Source organism: Ctenopharyngodon idella, chromosome 15 (genome assembly GCF_019924925.1).
Source record: "Ctenopharyngodon idella isolate HZGC_01 chromosome 15, HZGC01, whole genome shotgun sequence".
In the NCBI taxonomy this organism is placed as follows: domain Eukaryota; kingdom Metazoa; phylum Chordata; class Actinopteri; order Cypriniformes; family Xenocyprididae; genus Ctenopharyngodon; species Ctenopharyngodon idella.
In genome coordinates, this window is record NC_067234.1 from 571,321 (window position 1) to 589,466 (window position 18,146).

Sequence of the window (18,146 nt, forward strand, 5' to 3'; positions counted from 1 at the left end):
AATCCAGCTGCCATACAATATAAAAGAGACAGAAGTGCCCAAGGACAGAACAAGGTGAGTTCGCAAAGACGCTTCTTTTCGGTAAGTCTTTCTCTGCACACACTCAAAGAAATAATTCTCATAATGTTCACTTTATTTTCAAACAATTCGTTTTGATTTAACACCATGTATCAGGTTTCTCATTCAAACATGATTTCTTCATGTTAAATTGACTTGAAATGGTAACTTTTTATGTTTTTGAAAGAAGTTACTTATGCTCACTAAGGCTGCATTTATTTAATAAAAAAATACGGTAAAAACAGTAATATTGTAAAATATTATTAGAATTTAAAATAACTGTTTTCTACGTGAAAATATTTTAAAACGTAATTTATTCCTGATGAATTTTCAGCATCATTACTCCAGTCTTCACTGTCACATGACCCTTCAGAAATCATTCTAATATGCTGATTTGCTGCTTGAGAAATGCTTATTACTGTATATTATTATTATTTATTATATAAAATGTTGAAAACCGTTTTTGCTACTTAACATTTTAGTGGAAACAATAATATTAATCAAACATTTGGTAAGATTAAAAAAAGAGAGAAATTAATATTATTCATCAAGGATGCATTAAATTGATCAAAAGTGCCAGTAAAGACATGTATAATGTTACAAAAGGTTTCTATTTAATAAATGCTTTAATAAATTTACTAAATAATTGTAATAAATGCTGTTCATTGAACTTTTTATTCATCAAAGAATCACTATTTCCACAAAAATGTTAATCAGCACAACTGTTTTCAGCATTGATAATAATAAATGAAAATTCATCACAGGAATATAATACATTTTAAAATATATTCAAATAGAAAACAGTTCTTTTAATGGTAACACTATTTTACAATGTCATTGTTACACATTTTACATGTAGTTACTGTGGTAATAACTAGAAATGCACAATTACATGCAATTAACCCTAAACCAAACCCTCACCCTAAACCTATAGTAAGTACATGTAGTTAATTATTATTACTCAGTACTTAAATGTATAATTACACTGTAATACTGATACTTTAAAATAAAATGTAACCCTTTGATTTATAATAATATTTCGCAATATTACAGTTTTTACTGTATTTTTTGAACAAATAAATGCAGCCTTGGTGAACGTAAGAGACTTCTTTTAAAAACATTCAAAAATTGTAATGCTTCCAAACTTTTGTAGGTGTTTTTATCAGTGTGCACTGCTCTATTGACGGTTACCATGACTGGACCCGCTCTGGTTTCGTCTCTCCTGGCACTGGCCTGTGTTCTCCTGCCACTATGTGCTGCTCAAGGTGAGTCGCGACCGCATCCTTTCTGGATCGGTCCATCTTGGTTCTGGTGACGTCTGGTTAATTGCAGCTTGTGTTGTTGTGTGTAGGCAGCTGTGTGGGCAGATGTGGCGAGCCGTTCACACGCGGACAAATCTGTAACTGTGACTACAACTGTTTTGTCCACGGCGAATGCTGCAAGGATTTTGATGACGTCTGCACCGCCAGTAAGACCCTCATCGCCTCACAATAAAGTTGCTACTCTTTTTTTTTATTTTATTTATTTTTTTATTAGGCTAATAATTTATTTATTTTTTAAAGCTGAATAGTACAATATTCAAAATGATATAAAATTAGAAATGGATGCTGGGATGCTTTTTAACACCTTTAAAGGCGTTCAAATGTAGCCTGAGGCTATGCTTGAGTTTGTTTTTCCTTGTGTTGTGTTTTGCTTTTCTTTCTTTTTTTAATTTTTATTTATTCATTTTGACTAATAGGCAACGTCGTTTATATGAGTTTCTTCATTTTTAAACCCTCACCAAATATTTTCTTTAATTAATTTAATAAATTAATGATGTAAATCCTGAACATATTCTGACATTATCAGATTTTTTTTTTTAATTGAACAATTTGAACCTTTAGAAAAAAATGTAAAAGAATTATGAAGAATTTCGATTATGTGTTTTGCATTTTTATGGCCAAATTAATGGCCAATATACGATATAGTGAGAATATGGAGCTCATATTCGAAAAGGAAAAAACAACTCAGTTTTACAGGGTTAAAATTGTTGTGTGTAATTGGCAGGTGACTCCTGCAGGGGTCGCTGTGGTGAGCCGTTCCGCCGCGGGAGACAGTGTGAGTGCGATTCAGACTGCGTGCTGCACAACACATGCTGTCCTGACTACAGCCGACAGTGTGGTATGCTTCTTCTTTACACTAGGACAGGGGTTTTACAGACCCAGTGACCCCCAGTATAAAAAACACTACCTAACATTACTTGACTATATGCTACCTAAGATTACATTCATTCAAACTGTCAGAAATGGCATGAATATTTTGAAAATGTATATAACATCTGCACTGACCAGTTTTATTTTAGTTTTGACTTTATTTTTGTTTTCATCAGATGCTTTTACCAATTTGCAAGCTGCAAGAAGCTCAAAACCAAACAAACCAACAGGTACTATTTTATTGTTTATTTTTTGTATGATTGTGACCTTTTTATCAGCTCGAGGGACCGCTTTAGAGCTGAATGGCTGTATATGCCGTAAACTCAGGAAAAGGTCATTCCCTTAAGCTGCAACATGTTAGACATAAAGCCAAAATTGTCTTCAGTCCCTCCCAAGACTAAAACACCAAAGATGCCTGATCTGAAGCCCCTCAGAGCCCCCAAGAAGCCTTCAGACAGCAAGAGTGAGGAGGAAGGTACAGGTAAATTTAATCTGTGGAGATAAATCGCAAAGACAGACTCCAGGTAACTGAACAGGATTCAAACCAGCCCAATCTAATGAGAAATACAGAACAAATGGGTTATTGAGATTTGTTCACTCACACAAACGTTGGGTCCAGAAGATAAAACAAGGCATATTAGTGAACGACACTGGTTTATACAACAGCAATACGGACAAGATCACCAATAGTGGGCCCAGCTCTCATTTTATATTAACTTCAGATTAGATAATGACAAAGTGTATTTTTATGTTCTGTTTTTTTAGATTATACTGAGGAGTGTATGGCAGCATGTCTCGCAGCTCAGCAAAGCCCAGATCTCATGAGAGATGGTAAGTTCAGAAAGCAGATTGGAAGCAGACTTACATGTATTACTGGTGTTCAGTGCCTTTATTACATATATTTTATACATACACACGCAAACGTAAGATTTTTCAATTTTTTTTTTTTTTGAAAGAAGTCTCTTATGTTTGCCAGTGCTGAATTTATTTGATCAAAAATACAGTAAAAACAGTAATATTATGAGATATCATTACAAATTAAATAACTGTTTTCTATTTTAAAATATTTTAAAATGTACTTTTTTCCTGAGCAGAATTTCCAGCATCATTACTCCAGCCTTCAGTGTCACATGATCCTTCAGAAAATCATTCTAATATGCCATTTTGCTGCTCAAGAAACATTTCATATTATTATCAAAGTTGAAATCAGTTGTGCTGCTTAATATTCTTGTGGAAACATTTTTTCAGGATTCTTTAATAAAAAGAAAGTTCAAAAGAACAGCATTTATTTTAAATAGTCTGTAACATTTGTAATATCATAAATGTATTAACTGTCACATTATGTATATGTATTTTTTTTTGTCAGGGACTAGACTAAATAACTTTATGGCTCCATCTGAAGTTCAATCACTTCCTGCTGGTGGCCCTTTGCCCCAGGACATCGGCCTCCATGCTTCTCTGACACCCTCTGACATACCAGGTAACAGCTTAATGTGCTTGCTTAAAACAAATTAAATTATTAAAATTAAAAATAAATATACTTTAAATGGGAAGGAGACAACTAATTCAAATTGGCAGACATTTACATCAGGCCTGGTTCTAGGATTGCATGACTAGGGAGGCATTTCAGAAACTTGGTGGGGCAGCACATTATCTCCCAATGGTTGGTTAGACTTGATTCAATTCGTAATTCATAGGTTTTTGATTCAATTCAAAAAAGAAAGTTTACATACAAGTTTACATATACTTGATTTTTATGTGCATCATTACCTGGATGATCAAAAACTTCTTGAGCATCAATGAATATTTACACATTTTGTAAGAGTTTTGTCCTTTGTAATTGTGATTCCCTTGGATCTCAGTTGGATTTCAGCAGTCACTGTTGGAAAGAGTTAGTAAAAGATTTTTCTGAAGACAGTGGGCTGTTTAACTATCACAACTATTATAAATCCTACAAACGGTGATCATCCAGGTAACAACACACAGTATTACAAATCAAGGGAATGGTTCTTTTGTGGAAATTCAGCTATTATTTTGTCTTGTGGACTATGTAAATATCTGTTATGTAAAATAGCTTATTCAAGGCAGTACAACTTAAAAACAAGCAATATACTATCCCACTTTTTTTTTTTTAATTAATAACATTTTGCAAGTTATGCAAGGTGTGTGTAAACTTATGACCTCTCTATACATAAAGGCTATTTTGAAAACAACAAATAATAATTTTTACATAATTTTTTAAGGATTTTATTTATTTACATGATTTGTCATCCATGACCATGTATCAATGTATGTCTATGAATGGCCCGAGTGCTTAGAGGCACAATTATGAGAGAGATGTCATTTGCTCATGTGATTGTAATAGTAAACGTCCTGAGAAGCTATAAAGTGATCAGAATCCTCAGAAAATGTTTCCATGATGAGAGACAGATGGAGAGTTGGCACATCGGATGAATGAAACATGCTAAAAAAACAGACCACACAATGTCTCTAATTTTGTGCATGTAACTAATGTATTTTTTTAATACATTTTTTAAAACAATGTTATCCCACAGTGTGTGTGTGTGGGGTGGGGGCCTGATTCCTCGGCCCTGATTTGATAATCACAATATTAACTAATCTACATATATGCCCTCACAGGTATTGGTTCCAACCCATCTGGGTTCCCTCTGCCATCCGGGTTCCTTCTGCCAGAATCCGGTCCCGCTCCTTCAGCTGGGCCACTACAGGCAGGGGGTCCTTCCTCTGGGAATCCCCTAACCCTCCCTGTGCAGGTCTCCCTCTCAATCAGCGAACAAGGTGACGGGCCATCCAGCGGACCTGCCTCTGGTTCAGGTAGACCCAGCACTCTTGTAGACATCGCCCAGGCCATGGCAACCAGCAGCCCCGCAGGAGCTGGTATTTTACTTAATACTTATGAATTTGTTTACATGCCTGAAATTAACACTGATATATGAAAACAATTTGAAATTAGTTGTTTTCAGTATTACATTTGTTTTACATGTTTTTTTTGTTTATTATGGCATAATTTATATTAGCTTATAAATTATACTGTCACTCTTTCATGTTATATACTTCTGGTTGTATATCAGTTAATTAAAATAAATTAAATCTGAATATATTTAAACCATTAATCTGTTTTTTAAGATGCAAACTCAGACCCTGATCTCTGCAGTGGCCTTGTCATCGATGCAATGGCAGCTCTCTTCAACGGCACCGTCATAGTTTTCAGAGGTAAAATTTCTATATATATATTCTGTTGCATATTGTGCAATTTTTTTTTTCTAAAGACACTAATTAAGCAAAGTGCTTTCCATCTCAGGTCACTTCTTTTGGCTGCTGAACCCCAAGACCAAGAGGGTCGGTCCTGCTCGTAGAATCACTGAAGAACTGGGCATCCCGTCTCCCATTGACACGGCCTTCACACGCTGCAACTGCCAGGGCAAGACCTACATCATTAAGGTACTGAAGAACACAGAAAAGAGTCACTAAATGTGTTTTCAACCCTTAAAAAAACACTGAGTTGTACATGTTCCTTCACTAAGGGTGACAACTACTGGAGTTTTGAGAATGGTGTTAAAGAGCCTGGATATCCCAGATCGGTGTCCCAGGACTTTGGTGGGCTCACCGGGGGGATCACTGCTGCTCTGCCAGTCCCAGCCACCAGAAAGAAGCCAGAGTCTGTATACTTCTTCAAGAAAGGTGCTCTTGACCTCTTATGTTTGATAAGCATCATTAGAGATAACTAAAATGAGAATATAAATCATAATTTGAATTTTCTAATCAGGAGGTACAATTCAGAAATTCTTTTATCCACCTGGAAGTGGACCAACTTGCAGTGGAAAGAGATCCAAAAATTCAGTCTACGCCAAGATCCGCCGTGCCAGACAAGCAGGTGCTCTGAATATTTTAATGCTAAATTGAGGTATTTGAAGTCAATTGTCTTAAAGGGATAGTACACTCAAATGAAAATTTTGTCATTACTTACTCACCCTCAAGTTGTTCCAAACCTGTATGAGTTTCTTTCTTCTGTTGAATACAAAAGAAGATATTTTAAAGAATGTTGGTAACCAGACAGTTGACGGCACCCATTAACTTCCATAGTAGGGAAAAAAAAAAATACTATGGAAGTCAATGAGTGCCGTTAACTGTCCGGTTACCAACATTCTTTAAAATATCTTCTTTTGTGTTCAACAGATGGAAAAAAACTCATAATAGCAACTGAACAGTGTTATTTTAGTATTATTTATATTCTACTATAGTATTTACTTTAAACTGAAAATATAAAAGTTAAATTCAGTCATTACATGTGCCCTTTGTAATTTGTATTTGTTTTTTAAATATTTCTATTTTAAAAAAGTAGTACTTAAGCTTAAACTTGTTTTATTTTAGTTAGTTGCATAGACAACATTTCTAATTTTATTTACATTTAAGTTTAATTTCAGATTTATTTTAATTAATATGATTTTTTATACTATTAGTTTTAGTTTATGACAACACTGCAAACAAAATACAACCTCAAAAGTCATTTAATATATCTCATTTGACAGAGATCCAGTTGTCAGGGGAGATCAACATCAAACTCAAAATGAAGGGCTTCCCGACCCCTGTGACATCAGCCATGTCCATGCCCAACCCCAAGAAGTCTGATGGTTTTGATTACTTCGTTCTCTCTTGGCGTGAGTGACAATATTTTATCTTGCAACAGACAAAAAGTATTAACTGTGTGTTTAGAAGCTGACGCAGTTTGTGAGAAGATTAAAATTTACAATACGTTACTGATTAAGTCTCATCTCAGTGCTTTACAGCACTTCAGTCATATCTCAGTTTCTTTGAATCAATACATTAATCATTATTTATGTAATAACACAATCTCTGTAATTTACAGCTAAGGTCTTCAACATCAAGATTAGCGGTGAGCTGCCTGCTTTGTCAGCCCCTGTCAGCCATTCCTCTCAGCAGAATGACATCAGCAAGTGGCTCAACTGTGCCTGAAAAACCAGCACTAAACAACCACCACCAGCAGCTGCATGGCGAGAAAGATTCTCCATTTATTAGCAAAACTTCTGAACAGAGTCAGGATGATTACTCACAAAATATAAAACAACAAATCTAACCAACATTGAAACAAAACATTAACCAAAGTAAAACAGCAGTAGGCTGATTCTGGGTGCTTTGTAGAGTCGTTCATGGGCGTGTAATCTGAGTTTCTGCTGGGCAGACGCTGGGTTTAGATGGGAGTGCCTCTGTTGAGTCCTCGACCCCGGCCTCCACGAGGAAAATCAATACCTGCAGGATAACATTGAGATACCACATTGGATGTCACTCTTTAAACTAAGTGAAGATTTTATAGAATTTTTATAAATTACATTCCTTCTTAAAACAAATTCTACATAAACATCCAAAAATCCAATTTTATACAAACTGTTGATTAATGTCCTGACAAATAAAAAGCTTCTGTATACATTTCAATTAACCTTTGCTTCAATAAAATAAGAAAAGCTTTAAAAATCCAGTCTGTGTGGTGTTACTATATGTGAGAGAGTGTGAGTAATGATATAGAGTGTACGAGTAAGAGGGTGAATGTACGAGAGACAGATGAGTGAGTAATGGGGTCCTAACCTCTCCTGATGAGCTGGCTCCTCCGGGGCAGCTGGTGCTGAGGAAGGAGTCGGCTTGCAGGCTTGGCCTGACCAGTACTGGTGCTAGTGCTGGTATCTAAAAAGACAAGAAAAGGTTTTTTTTTTTTTTTTTTTTTTTTTAACACTATAGTAACTACATGTAACAAGGACAATGTTAAAAAACAAACAAAAAAAAAAACTGAAAGATGCGAGTATGAAATGGTGTGTACCTGCGGAGCTGGATGTGGGCTCTTGACTAGTGGAGGGCAGGCTGGCATCATCGAGCGGCTGAGTGGACTCCAGCTCCGACTGGCCCTCTAGACACGCCTCACTACTCGCCCTGTACACAGATAACACAATTACTACAACTCCACTGAAAAAAAACTGAAACGTTCAGAGGTAAACCAATAAACTGTCGTGAGTGCCCACCCTTCACTCTCAGCCTCGGCCACAAAGACATCATCTCCATCATCTCCCGGGACAGCTTCCCCTGGTGTGGTAAGACTGCCGGTGGACGTGCTCACCATGGGAACCGACTGAGAGGCTGTCTCCGACACATCAGAGGGGTGACTCTCTGTGAACACTGTCACTGTCCAGACAAATGAAAGTAGGAGGAGAACAGTTAGGTTTGACTTAACAGTCATATATCAACCAAACAATCATAACCTGACTTCCCCAGCTGCTCACCTGGAGCAGCCACTTGTAGAGGGGTGGTGGGGACACTCCTGCCTCCAGATTCTTCATCGTGAGCGGGCAGGAAGAGAGGACTTTCATACATGCCTAACCCTGCAGAAGACAGACAGCCTCTTAATTTTTACGTGGCCCACATTACAGTAAGAATGCAGGGTCTTACACTGCAGTCACATCAATTATAGTACTTAGCAGAACTATCACAATTACTAAATATCTAACTAGTAAAAAATACATTCAAATTTTCAAGTTGGAAACTCTTAATTTTATGAAAGCTCCGACTTATTCCATTTGACACCATGTAAAAACTCAAGAAAACCGAATGTTTTGCTTTCATTAAAGCAATATATGATTTATTTAGCATTATGGTAACATGCTGGTAGCAGTGGTAACATTTTACTGTATGGTTCTGTTAACTAGAGATGCATATTGTACACCAGATGATATTAAAGATTATTTAATTAATTGTATCTAATGACATTGAACATTTAATTTTGCATTCTCATTTTCCCTTTTTTAACATTTAAATTGCTTTTGCCATAATCTAACAATCATTGAATATCTTTAAAAACACTAATAATGACATATGTATAATGTAATATATGCATAATATTAAAATATGACACTTTACAGCATTTATTGATCATGGTTTAATTTAATTTATAATTATACTGTTCATAATTCACACATGCTAGATTACAATGCATTAAAAAATGGTGTATAACCTATTCAATGTTAAAATGTACACTAGTGCTCAAAAGTTTGGGGTCAGTACGATTTGAAAAGTGACAGTAAAGACATTTATAATGTTACATAAGACTTCTACTTCAAATAAATTCTGTGCTTTTGAACTTTCTATTAAAGAATCAGTTCCAAAAAGAAAAAGTATCAGTTTCCACAAAATATTAAGCAGCAAAACTGTTTTCAACAATGATAATAAATGTTTGAGCACCAAATCAGCATATTAGAATGATTTCTGAAGGATTATGTGCCACTGAAGACTGGAGTAATGATGCTGAAAATTCAGCTTTGCTATCACAAGAATAAATTAAGTTTTAAAATATTTTAAAATAGAAAACATTTTAAATTGTAATATTTTAACTGTATTTTCGATCAAATAAATGTAGCCTTGGTGAGCATAAGAGCCTTCTTTCAAATACAATCAAAAATCTTATAGACCCCAAACTTTTGAACGATAGTGTATTAATAAATAAAAATAATATAATATTAATAAATACTGTAAAAATATTGTTCAGAGTTTCCACAGAAACTAATGCTTGAGACCAAAGGACATGAAAGGCTCTAAAACAGAATCACCAGGTTGTCATCTTGTAATCGAGGTCATTTCGAAACAAGGTGAAAGCATCATTACTGTGTCGTGCTGGTGCTCACCTCCATGTGTGGCCAGATGGCTCAAGTCAGAATGAGAGGAGCTAGCCTGAGGCATCATGTCCTCAGGAGGGCCGAAACGGAAACGAGGAACTCCGGCCACCTGAGGGGAACTGAGATGGAGAGATGCATCATTAAATGAGGCGTTTAATGATGTGTCCCTTCTTGCAATAAAAGAGTGAAAAGCTGCTGTGACTCACTGAATGGCCTCTGCAAAGCCGTCTGTGCGGTGTGGCACAACAAGGGTGGGAGTACTTGGAACCATTCTGTCATCATCATCAAAGAAGTGTTGCTGTAGGAACCAAAATACTGATGGTCAGAAACTCAGAAGCCCTAAAGACGCAGAATGTTTACACTGGTTTTACGTACAAAGTTCACTCACCATGCTTCCGATTCCAGGCGTGAGCTGGGGTGCACGACTCATTGAGGGCCGTCTGCTCTGTCCTGGCTGCCTCTGTGGAAAAGAATAGTAGAGTTACCAAAATTATTTAATAAAAGAAATGGAAGTACGGAAATTATGTAGTGACCAAAAAAAACTAATCAAAACTCTTATATTTGTTGTAATGGTTTGTCATCCATACCTGCATGATGGGAGGTCCAAGCTCAGGGATGGGGTGGATGTTGAGACGTGGGGGTGGGGTGTGATGTGGTCTCCGAGGGGATTGGGGCAGCCGTGGGCCCAAGCAGGAGGTGGTGGTGCTGGGGACTGGCTGGTGCTCTCTCACAGGCTCAGTAGGGAAGGCCTCCAAGGTGCTGACACTAGCTTCACCTGTGAACACAGAGGAAAGTTATTCAAATTCTGATAAACTGTCACTTATACTTAAAGGGCCATATTCTACACTTTCATAGAAAAAAAAAAAAAAAGGGTTATGCAACTGTGGGATTACAAATTTAAGAATCTGTTTAATATGTGCTGATCCTATGTCCTGACATAACATCACATGAAAAATGTATTGTGTGTGTGATTTTGTACCACTGCTCTGAGAGTCCGCTTGCTTCTGGATTGACCCAGATGCTTCTTGACTCTCTTCATTGTCAATTCCTGGATCAGCTGCCCCACCACCCTGCCAACACACCAAAAACCATATCAAACCACCATAGCATGCTAAATACAGTTAAACTCACTAGATAGGGCTGCACAATTAATCGAAATTTGGCAAACGCTGCATGATAAAGTATATTTATACTTCCATGCTAATTGACATAGCCAATCTCTGTATGGAATACTATAAAATGTGTTGTGTGCCTTATTCTGTGTAAGAAGCCACATTATCTCACAGAAGGATGTTTTCAAATACTCAACTGATGTTATGAAGTGAGTTTGGAGTAAAAACATGTTATTAAATGTCTTTTGTTGGACAAGAGGTTCATAAATTGGTTTAAGCACAATTTCATGTTAATTTGCTATTTATCTTGCAGCCCTATCACTAGAAGAATAAAAGATTCTCAAATATACAGTTAGTTACTGAAGTAAATTAGGATAATCTACTAGCAAACAACAGTAAAGCAACTTGAATGTAAAAGTAGGCGTCACCTCTGCCTCATCCCCCTCATAGGCCTCATTGGCATCTGCACTCCCACTGCCTTCATTACTCTCCTCTGCTGCTTCTGCCATCCCTCCATCACCATCTTCATCTTCATCATCTTCAGCATCATCATCATCATCTTCATACTGCAGGAAGAAGGAAGGTTAATACATGTTGCTAATTACATAGTTTCTGCTTCTCTGAGACACACACTGACCTGTCCAGGCCCCTCCTGCTCCTCCTCTTCCTCCTCAGTGCCACTATCTGTCTCTATGATGATGACGTCATGCTTATACTCCTCGGATGAGTCCTGTCCGCTGATCTGAGACTCGGATGGTTGGGACTCACTCACCTGATCCATTGGGACAGACTGAGACAAAGATTCTTCATCTCCCTCTGCTAACACGGGATATGCTTCCTGTGAGCGATGAACAGATATGATCAGTACACTGGTTGTTCAATGTTGGGATGAACGTTTACAGTTCTACTGTTACTAAGAGATAAATGGCAGGTACCTCACTGGCATCAGAAGGCTGCTGGACTTCTCCTGAAGCTTCACCCATAGCATCATTACTCTCCTCAGTACCTGAAGCATCCTGCAAAAAGAGCATTGTGGGATGACGTATAAATGTAAAGAGTCCATTTTCATTGGCCAATGCACTACAACTACACAAGCAAGTTTGCAGAGACTGGTGATTAAATTCAGATTGCCATTGCTGGCTGCAAGCAACATACAGTGTGACCAGTGTATTGGATTAAAAAAAATGAATGAGCAGATTTTGTTTTCCTCCTAATGCATTCTAAAAGTGATGACATGTGACACGACGGTGGAATGTCATCTTCTAAAACCGTCATAACTTTTTTTTCCACTTTTCATAACAGTCATAATAAATATTTAAAACTAAAAAAAAAAAAAAAAAAAAAAAAAAAAAAAGTCTTTAATAACATCATGTGCAAAGCCTCAGTGGATATTTAGGTGAAAATTGGCCCATAACACAATAAATGTTGCAATGTACAATTTTTTTTTTCTTATGAATAAAACTGAATAAAACTCCATCTTAAATTCCCAAAGTATTGTTTCCCTATTAAAAATCATGGATTGTTTTTAATTATATATCTCTTTTCTGGGTCAAAACTGATCAGAATGCAAAAGAAAGGTGTTAATGATCTGTCTCACAATCAGTTTTTATCAGTCTGACAAATTTCTTGATAAATAACACAAGTAACTTCCACAAGGTGTCAAGTGACAGGTACATACACTGCTCACCTCCAGGCCCACTCTTCTTATGATGCGGATCTTCTTATTGATGGGTGGGTGGGTCGGGTCGTCCTGTGTGGTGTCGGACACCTCAGTGGAGCTCTCCTGCTCTTCCTCTCGCACTCGCTTGGGCACAGATGAGCCAGCTGTTGCTGACACTGACAGAAGAACGGTATGTTAGGAGGGAAACCTCATATTAATAAAGAGGAGGTGGGGGGATTCTAGGGGGTCAGTGGCAAAGTTCTGAGAAAATGTGTGAAAGATGTAAAATAATAATGTTAATATTTACCAAATCAAATATTTATAATATCACACTTACCATTTTGGCTCTTATTATTTAGTTACTAGTTAACATTATTTCTGACCAAGGCCAAAAAGCAATGATGTATGAAAGTAAATAAATGTTGACTTGAAATATCATGGTTCTTTGTACCTGTACCAAAGACAGCAGTGGAAGTGGACGGCCTCTCCATCTGTGAGCTATGTACTGCCTCCATAATGGTGGTTGCTGGTTCCTGACTGGCCTGCTGCTGAGTGGGCTGGACAAAAGCGGTGGCTTGGTTCTGCTGCAGGCTGAGGATTGGCTGCGTGGTCTGTATGTTAGGGCTGGTGGAGCGCACTGAGCCACTGGTGCTGCCAAAGACAGTCACATGCTCCAGTGGACCCTCTATGGACTGCAGAGCTGATGGGACAAACCATTGACAATTTACAAATTATGCATTAATAAAAAAAATCATATCAGATTTCATGAAGCCTGACCTCGAGCCATACCTTCCTGTGTTTCGACCTGTGTGGTGGGCATGACTGTGGCTGTGGGCGTGGTTACAGGAGCGGGTGTTACCATTGGGCGAATGCTTGCCCTCGGGGTGGACTTGCTCCCTGCAATTGGCGAAGGCTTGCTGGGGGTGGCAGCAACTGGTGTGGGCTTGATGTTAGCAGTGGGCGGCTCGGATGTACTGGCACTGTTAATAGATGAAATGTCAAAAGACAATATTGAACATCACTGGAATGAGAGATGCATCCTCTTGAATTTCAGCTCTAAATGGAGCATTACCTTCCCCTGTCAGTAGTAGGTGTGGGTTTGAGAGTGATCTGTCGAGGATCTGATGACCTCTGTGCTTCTTGAACCTGGAAAAGATCACAAGTACGTTGATCAATAAAGGACAAATACTTTACCTAAATTCTTTAACTCATAAATAAAGCCCAGGATGTTTCTTGTCAGATACATACAACATAATAGCTAAAAACCAACAAATAAAATAAAATAAAGACATTTACACAGTATTATCTGCTAATCATAGCACAGAGTCTGCTTTGTTAAAGGTATCTAATGATATTTTACTTGCAGTTGATGCTGGTAAAAATGCTGTTTTGATGCTACTAGAGCCTTTGATACTGTAGATCATGATGTACTTCTTTGGTGTTTAGAGCATTTGATTAATATCAAGGGTACCGCCTTACAGTGGTTCACTTCATATCTTAGAGACAGGCCCCTTTCTGTATCATTGGGCAAATTTTCCTCCTCTTCAACTCCTATTATTAGTGGTGTACCTCAGGGCTCCATCTTGGGCCCGCTCCTCTTTAATTTATATATGCGTCCATTAGGGAATATTATTAGAGGGCACAATGTTTCGTTTCATTTATAGGCTGATGATACCCAGTTGTATATACCATTGAAAGCTGCCGATTCCATTCAATCGTTGTTGGACTGTCTTGATGATGTCAAGAAACGGTTTAAAAAAAAAAAAAAAAAAACACTTTCTCCAAATAAATGAAAACAAAACTGAAATTGTTTTTGGTCCCTCGAGATTGAGAAATGAGCCCATTAATGAACTTGGCAATCATTTCCCCTCAATTTCTTCTCAGGTTAGGAACCTTGGTATCATCTTGGACTCAGAATTATGCTTAACCAAGCAAATATATTTGGTTATTAAGAATAGTTTTTATCAATTACAGACTATTTCTAAACTTAAAGGTCACCTATTATGCTAAATCCACTTTTACAAGGTGTTTGGATATAAATGTGTGTTAGCAGTGTGTGAACAACCACCCCACAATGATAAAAATCCACCCACTCCTTTTTTTTGACTGTAATCAGAAATAGGTATTTACAACATGGATTTATAAATGATCTGTGAGGTATTTTAAGCTGAAACTTCACAGACACATTCTGGGGACACCTGAGACTTAAATTACATCTTAAAAAAAAATGGGCATAATAGGGGACCTTTAAATCATTTTTGTCTTTTCAAGATTTGGAGAAGGTCATTCGTGCTTTTATCACATCGCGTTTAGATTATTGCAACTAAATTGTATTTGGGTCTTCCTCAGTCATCCATTGCTCACCTCCAGATGGTTCAAAATGCAGCTGCAAGCTGTTGTTAACCAGATGTTAACCAGAGCAAAGAAATTTGACCATGTCACCCCAATCTTAGTATCGCTCCATTGGCTCCCAGTCCATTTAAGGATCCAGTTTAAAATTTTGTTGTTTGATCTTAATGATCAAGCCCCCTCTTATCTAAAATATCTTCTTATTCCACATTCATCCAGCAGATCCTTAAGGTCTTCTGATCGGTATCTCTTGTATGTCCCTCGATCACGTTTAAAAACCAAGGGCAACAGAGTTTTTTCCAGTTGTGGCCCCTTGCTTATGGAATCAGTTGCCACTGGATATTCGCCTTGCACCTTCTATTATAATTTAAGAAGAGGCTGAAGAGGCTCTTTTCTCCCAGGCGTTTTAATCAAATTTTTGTATTGTGTTATTGTTATCTATACTCTGTTCAGCACTTTGATCAGCTTTGCTGTGTTTAAATGTGCTATCTAAATAAAATTTACTTACTTTACTTACTTACTATTTCTACATATATCTGTCAGAGTAAACATGGGCAGTGAGTGCAATGTTTGTGATACTGTACCTTGCTCTGGCCTGGCTCCTGAGCTTCATCTCTCTGTTCTCCGTGTCTCTCCTGTTGCTCACGGAGTTCTCTCAGCTCTCTCTCCTGTCGGCTCAAACGGCCTTCATACTGTGACTTGAGTGCACTCATCCTCACCTCCAGCTCCTCTCTCTGCTGCTTCAGCTCCTCATTCTCTTTCACCAGCTGCTCCTTTACACCTAAAACACAAACATGCACATTTTAATTTAAAATAGAGACTTCTATTGTACCTAAAATTGTGCTTGTCAAACCAAGGGATCTTTATATTGTACAAAGTTTGGTGTCTGAAAGTTTCTGTTATGCACACCAAAGCTGCATTTAGTTGATAGAAAATATAGTAAAAACTGTTTTTATACTAAAAAAATGTTTTTAAAATTGTTTTCTATTTTAATATATTTTAAAATGTATTTTATTCCTGTGATGGCAAAGCTGAATTTTCAGCATCATAACTCCAGTTCTCCACATCACATGATCCTTTAGAAATGATTCTAATATGCTGACTGGTGCTCAAGTAACATTATTGCCCTTTTGAATGGTAGTGTGCCATCCAAAACAGGAAGCTAAAGTAGGATGTATCAAAAGACCAACAGCCCTTTATTCTTAAAGTTGATTTTAAAAATAAAAATTGCGTAAATTTTTGATTTAATTTGTTCCCACAAAAAGCATTATTTCAATTTAAACAGTCACATACTGCTACAGAAATGGATCTGTAAATGCCAAAAATGGATCTTTGTCTTGTAAATAACAGTCATGATTTGCTAGATGGACTAAACTGCTTTGTTAAAATCTCTGTAGTATTAATGTGCTTGTCATGTGTTCTGGTTTACTAACTGTTGAGCTGGTTGATCTTCTGCTTGGCACCCATGAAAGCTTTCTTGGTCTTCTCTTCTTTATCAGCGATCTGCTGTCGGAGCTGCTCCTCCAGGTTACCCTTCTCCTGTAGCTCTGCTCTCAGACGGTTGAGCTCTGGCTGCACCTGTGCCAACTGCTCCTGCAGGCTCTTCACCTCCACTTCACGCTCCTGCACCGTCTGCACCCAAACATCACCACATATATGTTTTTGAATACGCCGCTGGCAGACTCATTGAGTTTGTTCACCTCATCACTTTTATGAAGTGACCACGCACTTCATAAGCAACAATAAAGGAGGATGCAAGAACACCGTCCTACTCAAACTCTTTTCCACAAAGGCTACTATAGACCAACAAAAACATTTGTCGTCTCACTCCATCAAACTAACTTCACACTTCACCGTCTCAAAAGTTAATGAACAAACAACACTGCATTACTCTCTCACTTCCTGGATTAAATGGTTTTATTACCATTTTATAACATGAGCCAAACCAGAGAAACCCACAATGGCAGTGTTTGTAATTGTATACTGTGTACTTTTACAGCACTGGACGTCCCAGTGAACTGAGGGATTATACAATGTGGGTCTGTAAAAGTAATCATTGTGCGGAAGCTTTAAAGTGTTGGTTCAACCAAAAATAAAAATTCTGTCATTAATTACTCACCCTCATGTCGTTCCAAACCCATAAGGCCTTCGTTCATCTTCGGAGCACAAATTAAGATATTTTTATTAAAATAGACTACAGTGGTTCAAAGTGGCGCACAAAAAGTATTCTCGTCGCCTTGTGCGTATTTCTAGGCCTTGAAAGTGGTAATTAAATTACTGTTTATGGAGGGGTCAGAGAGCTCTTGGATTTAATCAAAAATATCTTAATTTGTATTCTGAAGATGAACAAAGGTCTTACGGGTTTGGAATGACATGAGGGTGAATACTTAACAGAATTTTAATTTCTGGGTGAACTAACCCATTAATTGTTTGATTTGTACGTTGGAGGGTTTCAATAAAGATTTTAATCTAATGCAGACTTAAAAAGTTAGTTCACCCAAAAATGAAACATTTAATTTAGGCTTTTAATTCACATATAAATATTGATAATTACACATACAAAGAGCACATGGAAAACAGAAGCTCAAACATGCTTGCTAGAGACGCGAGAATCAATGAGGTTTGCTCTTGGGGTAGAGTATGGTTAAGCTTCCGTTTACCATATTTGATATGCTATATGTAAGTGCATTAATGTTTATATATGCATAAAATCCTAAATTAATTTTCCTAAATTAAATGTCTCTTCAGAAGACTGTCTCTTCAGAAGAATGTCTTTATAAACTTTTTTTTTTTAGACTCAATTGTCAGAGCAGCACACTAAGCCTTAAATAAGTACCTTCTGTATGCTTTCCAGCTGAGTTTCCAGCTCTGAGGATCTGTTCTGCGCCTGACTCAATGAACTCTTCAGGTTCTGAATCTCCTGCACCGAGGCCTGACGGTCTTCCTGCTCCTGTGCTGGCTTAGAAGCAGCCTCTGCCACCATCTGTCAGAGAGATGGACTCAGATTAATTCAAGACATTTTCAATGGTTAAATTGGATTGAAAAAAAAAATTAAATAAAAAATGATAACCATATGTTCTGG

At 37.4% G+C, this 18,146-nt stretch overlaps 2 protein-coding genes across 6 annotated transcripts in view; one reads left to right on the plus strand and one right to left on the minus strand.

Annotated features, from left to right (window-relative positions):
* LOC127494951 (proteoglycan 4-like) lies at positions 1 to 7,301 on the plus strand. Of its 3 annotated transcripts, none has more exons than XM_051861204.1 (14): positions 1 to 54; positions 1,211 to 1,322; positions 1,409 to 1,525; positions 2,104 to 2,217; positions 2,426 to 2,479; positions 3,015 to 3,080; positions 3,616 to 3,729; positions 4,890 to 5,147; positions 5,397 to 5,483; positions 5,572 to 5,711; positions 5,795 to 5,951; positions 6,037 to 6,144; positions 6,800 to 6,928; positions 7,138 to 7,301. In XM_051861204.1, exons 2-14 carry the CDS (start codon positions 1,250 to 1,252, stop codon positions 7,242 to 7,244), a joined length of 1,524 nt encoding a protein of 507 aa, XP_051717164.1. In that variant the 5' UTR covers positions 1 to 54; positions 1,211 to 1,249; the 3' UTR covers positions 7,245 to 7,301. The 3 variants fall into 3 exon arrangements, with proteins under 3 accessions (XP_051717164.1, XP_051717165.1, XP_051717163.1); XM_051861205.1 differs by having other exon boundaries at positions 3 to 81; positions 4,890 to 5,084; XM_051861203.1 differs by having other exon boundaries at positions 4 to 81.
* LOC127494949 (nucleoprotein TPR-like) overlaps positions 7,277 to 18,146 on the minus strand; it is a 25,106-nt gene continuing 14,236 nt past the window's right edge. Inside the window, exons 32-51 of one of the 3 annotated variants that reach the window (XM_051861201.1) lie at positions 17,901 to 18,047; positions 16,498 to 16,687; positions 15,649 to 15,845; positions 13,788 to 13,861; positions 13,505 to 13,695; positions 13,167 to 13,415; positions 12,734 to 12,891; positions 11,991 to 12,071; positions 11,693 to 11,893; positions 11,484 to 11,621; positions 10,923 to 11,013; positions 10,531 to 10,718; positions 10,332 to 10,403; positions 10,150 to 10,241; positions 9,953 to 10,062; positions 8,558 to 8,656; positions 8,300 to 8,459; positions 8,101 to 8,210; positions 7,872 to 7,967; positions 7,277 to 7,538 (exon numbers count right to left, since the gene is read on the minus strand). In XM_051861201.1, the coding sequence (XP_051717161.1) occupies positions 7,480 to 7,538; positions 7,872 to 7,967; positions 8,101 to 8,210; positions 8,300 to 8,459; positions 8,558 to 8,656; positions 9,953 to 10,062; positions 10,150 to 10,241; positions 10,332 to 10,403; positions 10,531 to 10,718; positions 10,923 to 11,013; positions 11,484 to 11,621; positions 11,693 to 11,893; positions 11,991 to 12,071; positions 12,734 to 12,891; positions 13,167 to 13,415; positions 13,505 to 13,695; positions 13,788 to 13,861; positions 15,649 to 15,845; positions 16,498 to 16,687; positions 17,901 to 18,047 (2,703 nt within the window). In that variant the 3' untranslated portion in view covers positions 7,277 to 7,479. Of the gene's footprint in view, positions 7,539 to 7,871; positions 7,968 to 8,100; positions 8,211 to 8,299; positions 8,460 to 8,557; positions 8,657 to 9,952; positions 10,063 to 10,149; positions 10,242 to 10,331; positions 10,404 to 10,530; positions 10,719 to 10,922; positions 11,014 to 11,483; positions 11,622 to 11,692; positions 11,894 to 11,990; positions 12,072 to 12,733; positions 12,892 to 13,166; positions 13,416 to 13,504; positions 13,696 to 13,787; positions 13,862 to 15,648; positions 15,846 to 16,497; positions 16,697 to 17,900; positions 18,048 to 18,146 lie in introns of all 3 variants that reach the window. The other 2 variants (XM_051861200.1, XM_051861199.1) reach the window with 2 other exon arrangements.

Excerpts from the sequence above, each read along its gene's own strand:
- LOC127494951 (XM_051861204.1), top strand. The coding sequence starts at position 1,250 with ATGACTGGACCCGCTCTGGTTTCGTCTCTCCTGGCACTGGCCTGTGTT. Across the intron at positions 5,712-5,794 it reads GCAAGACCTACATCATTAAG|GGTGACAACTACTGGAGTTT; the intron begins GTACTGAAGAAC and ends TCCTTCACTAAG. Across the intron at positions 5,952-6,036 it reads TGTATACTTCTTCAAGAAAG|GAGGTACAATTCAGAAATTC; the intron begins GTGCTCTTGACC and ends TTTTCTAATCAG.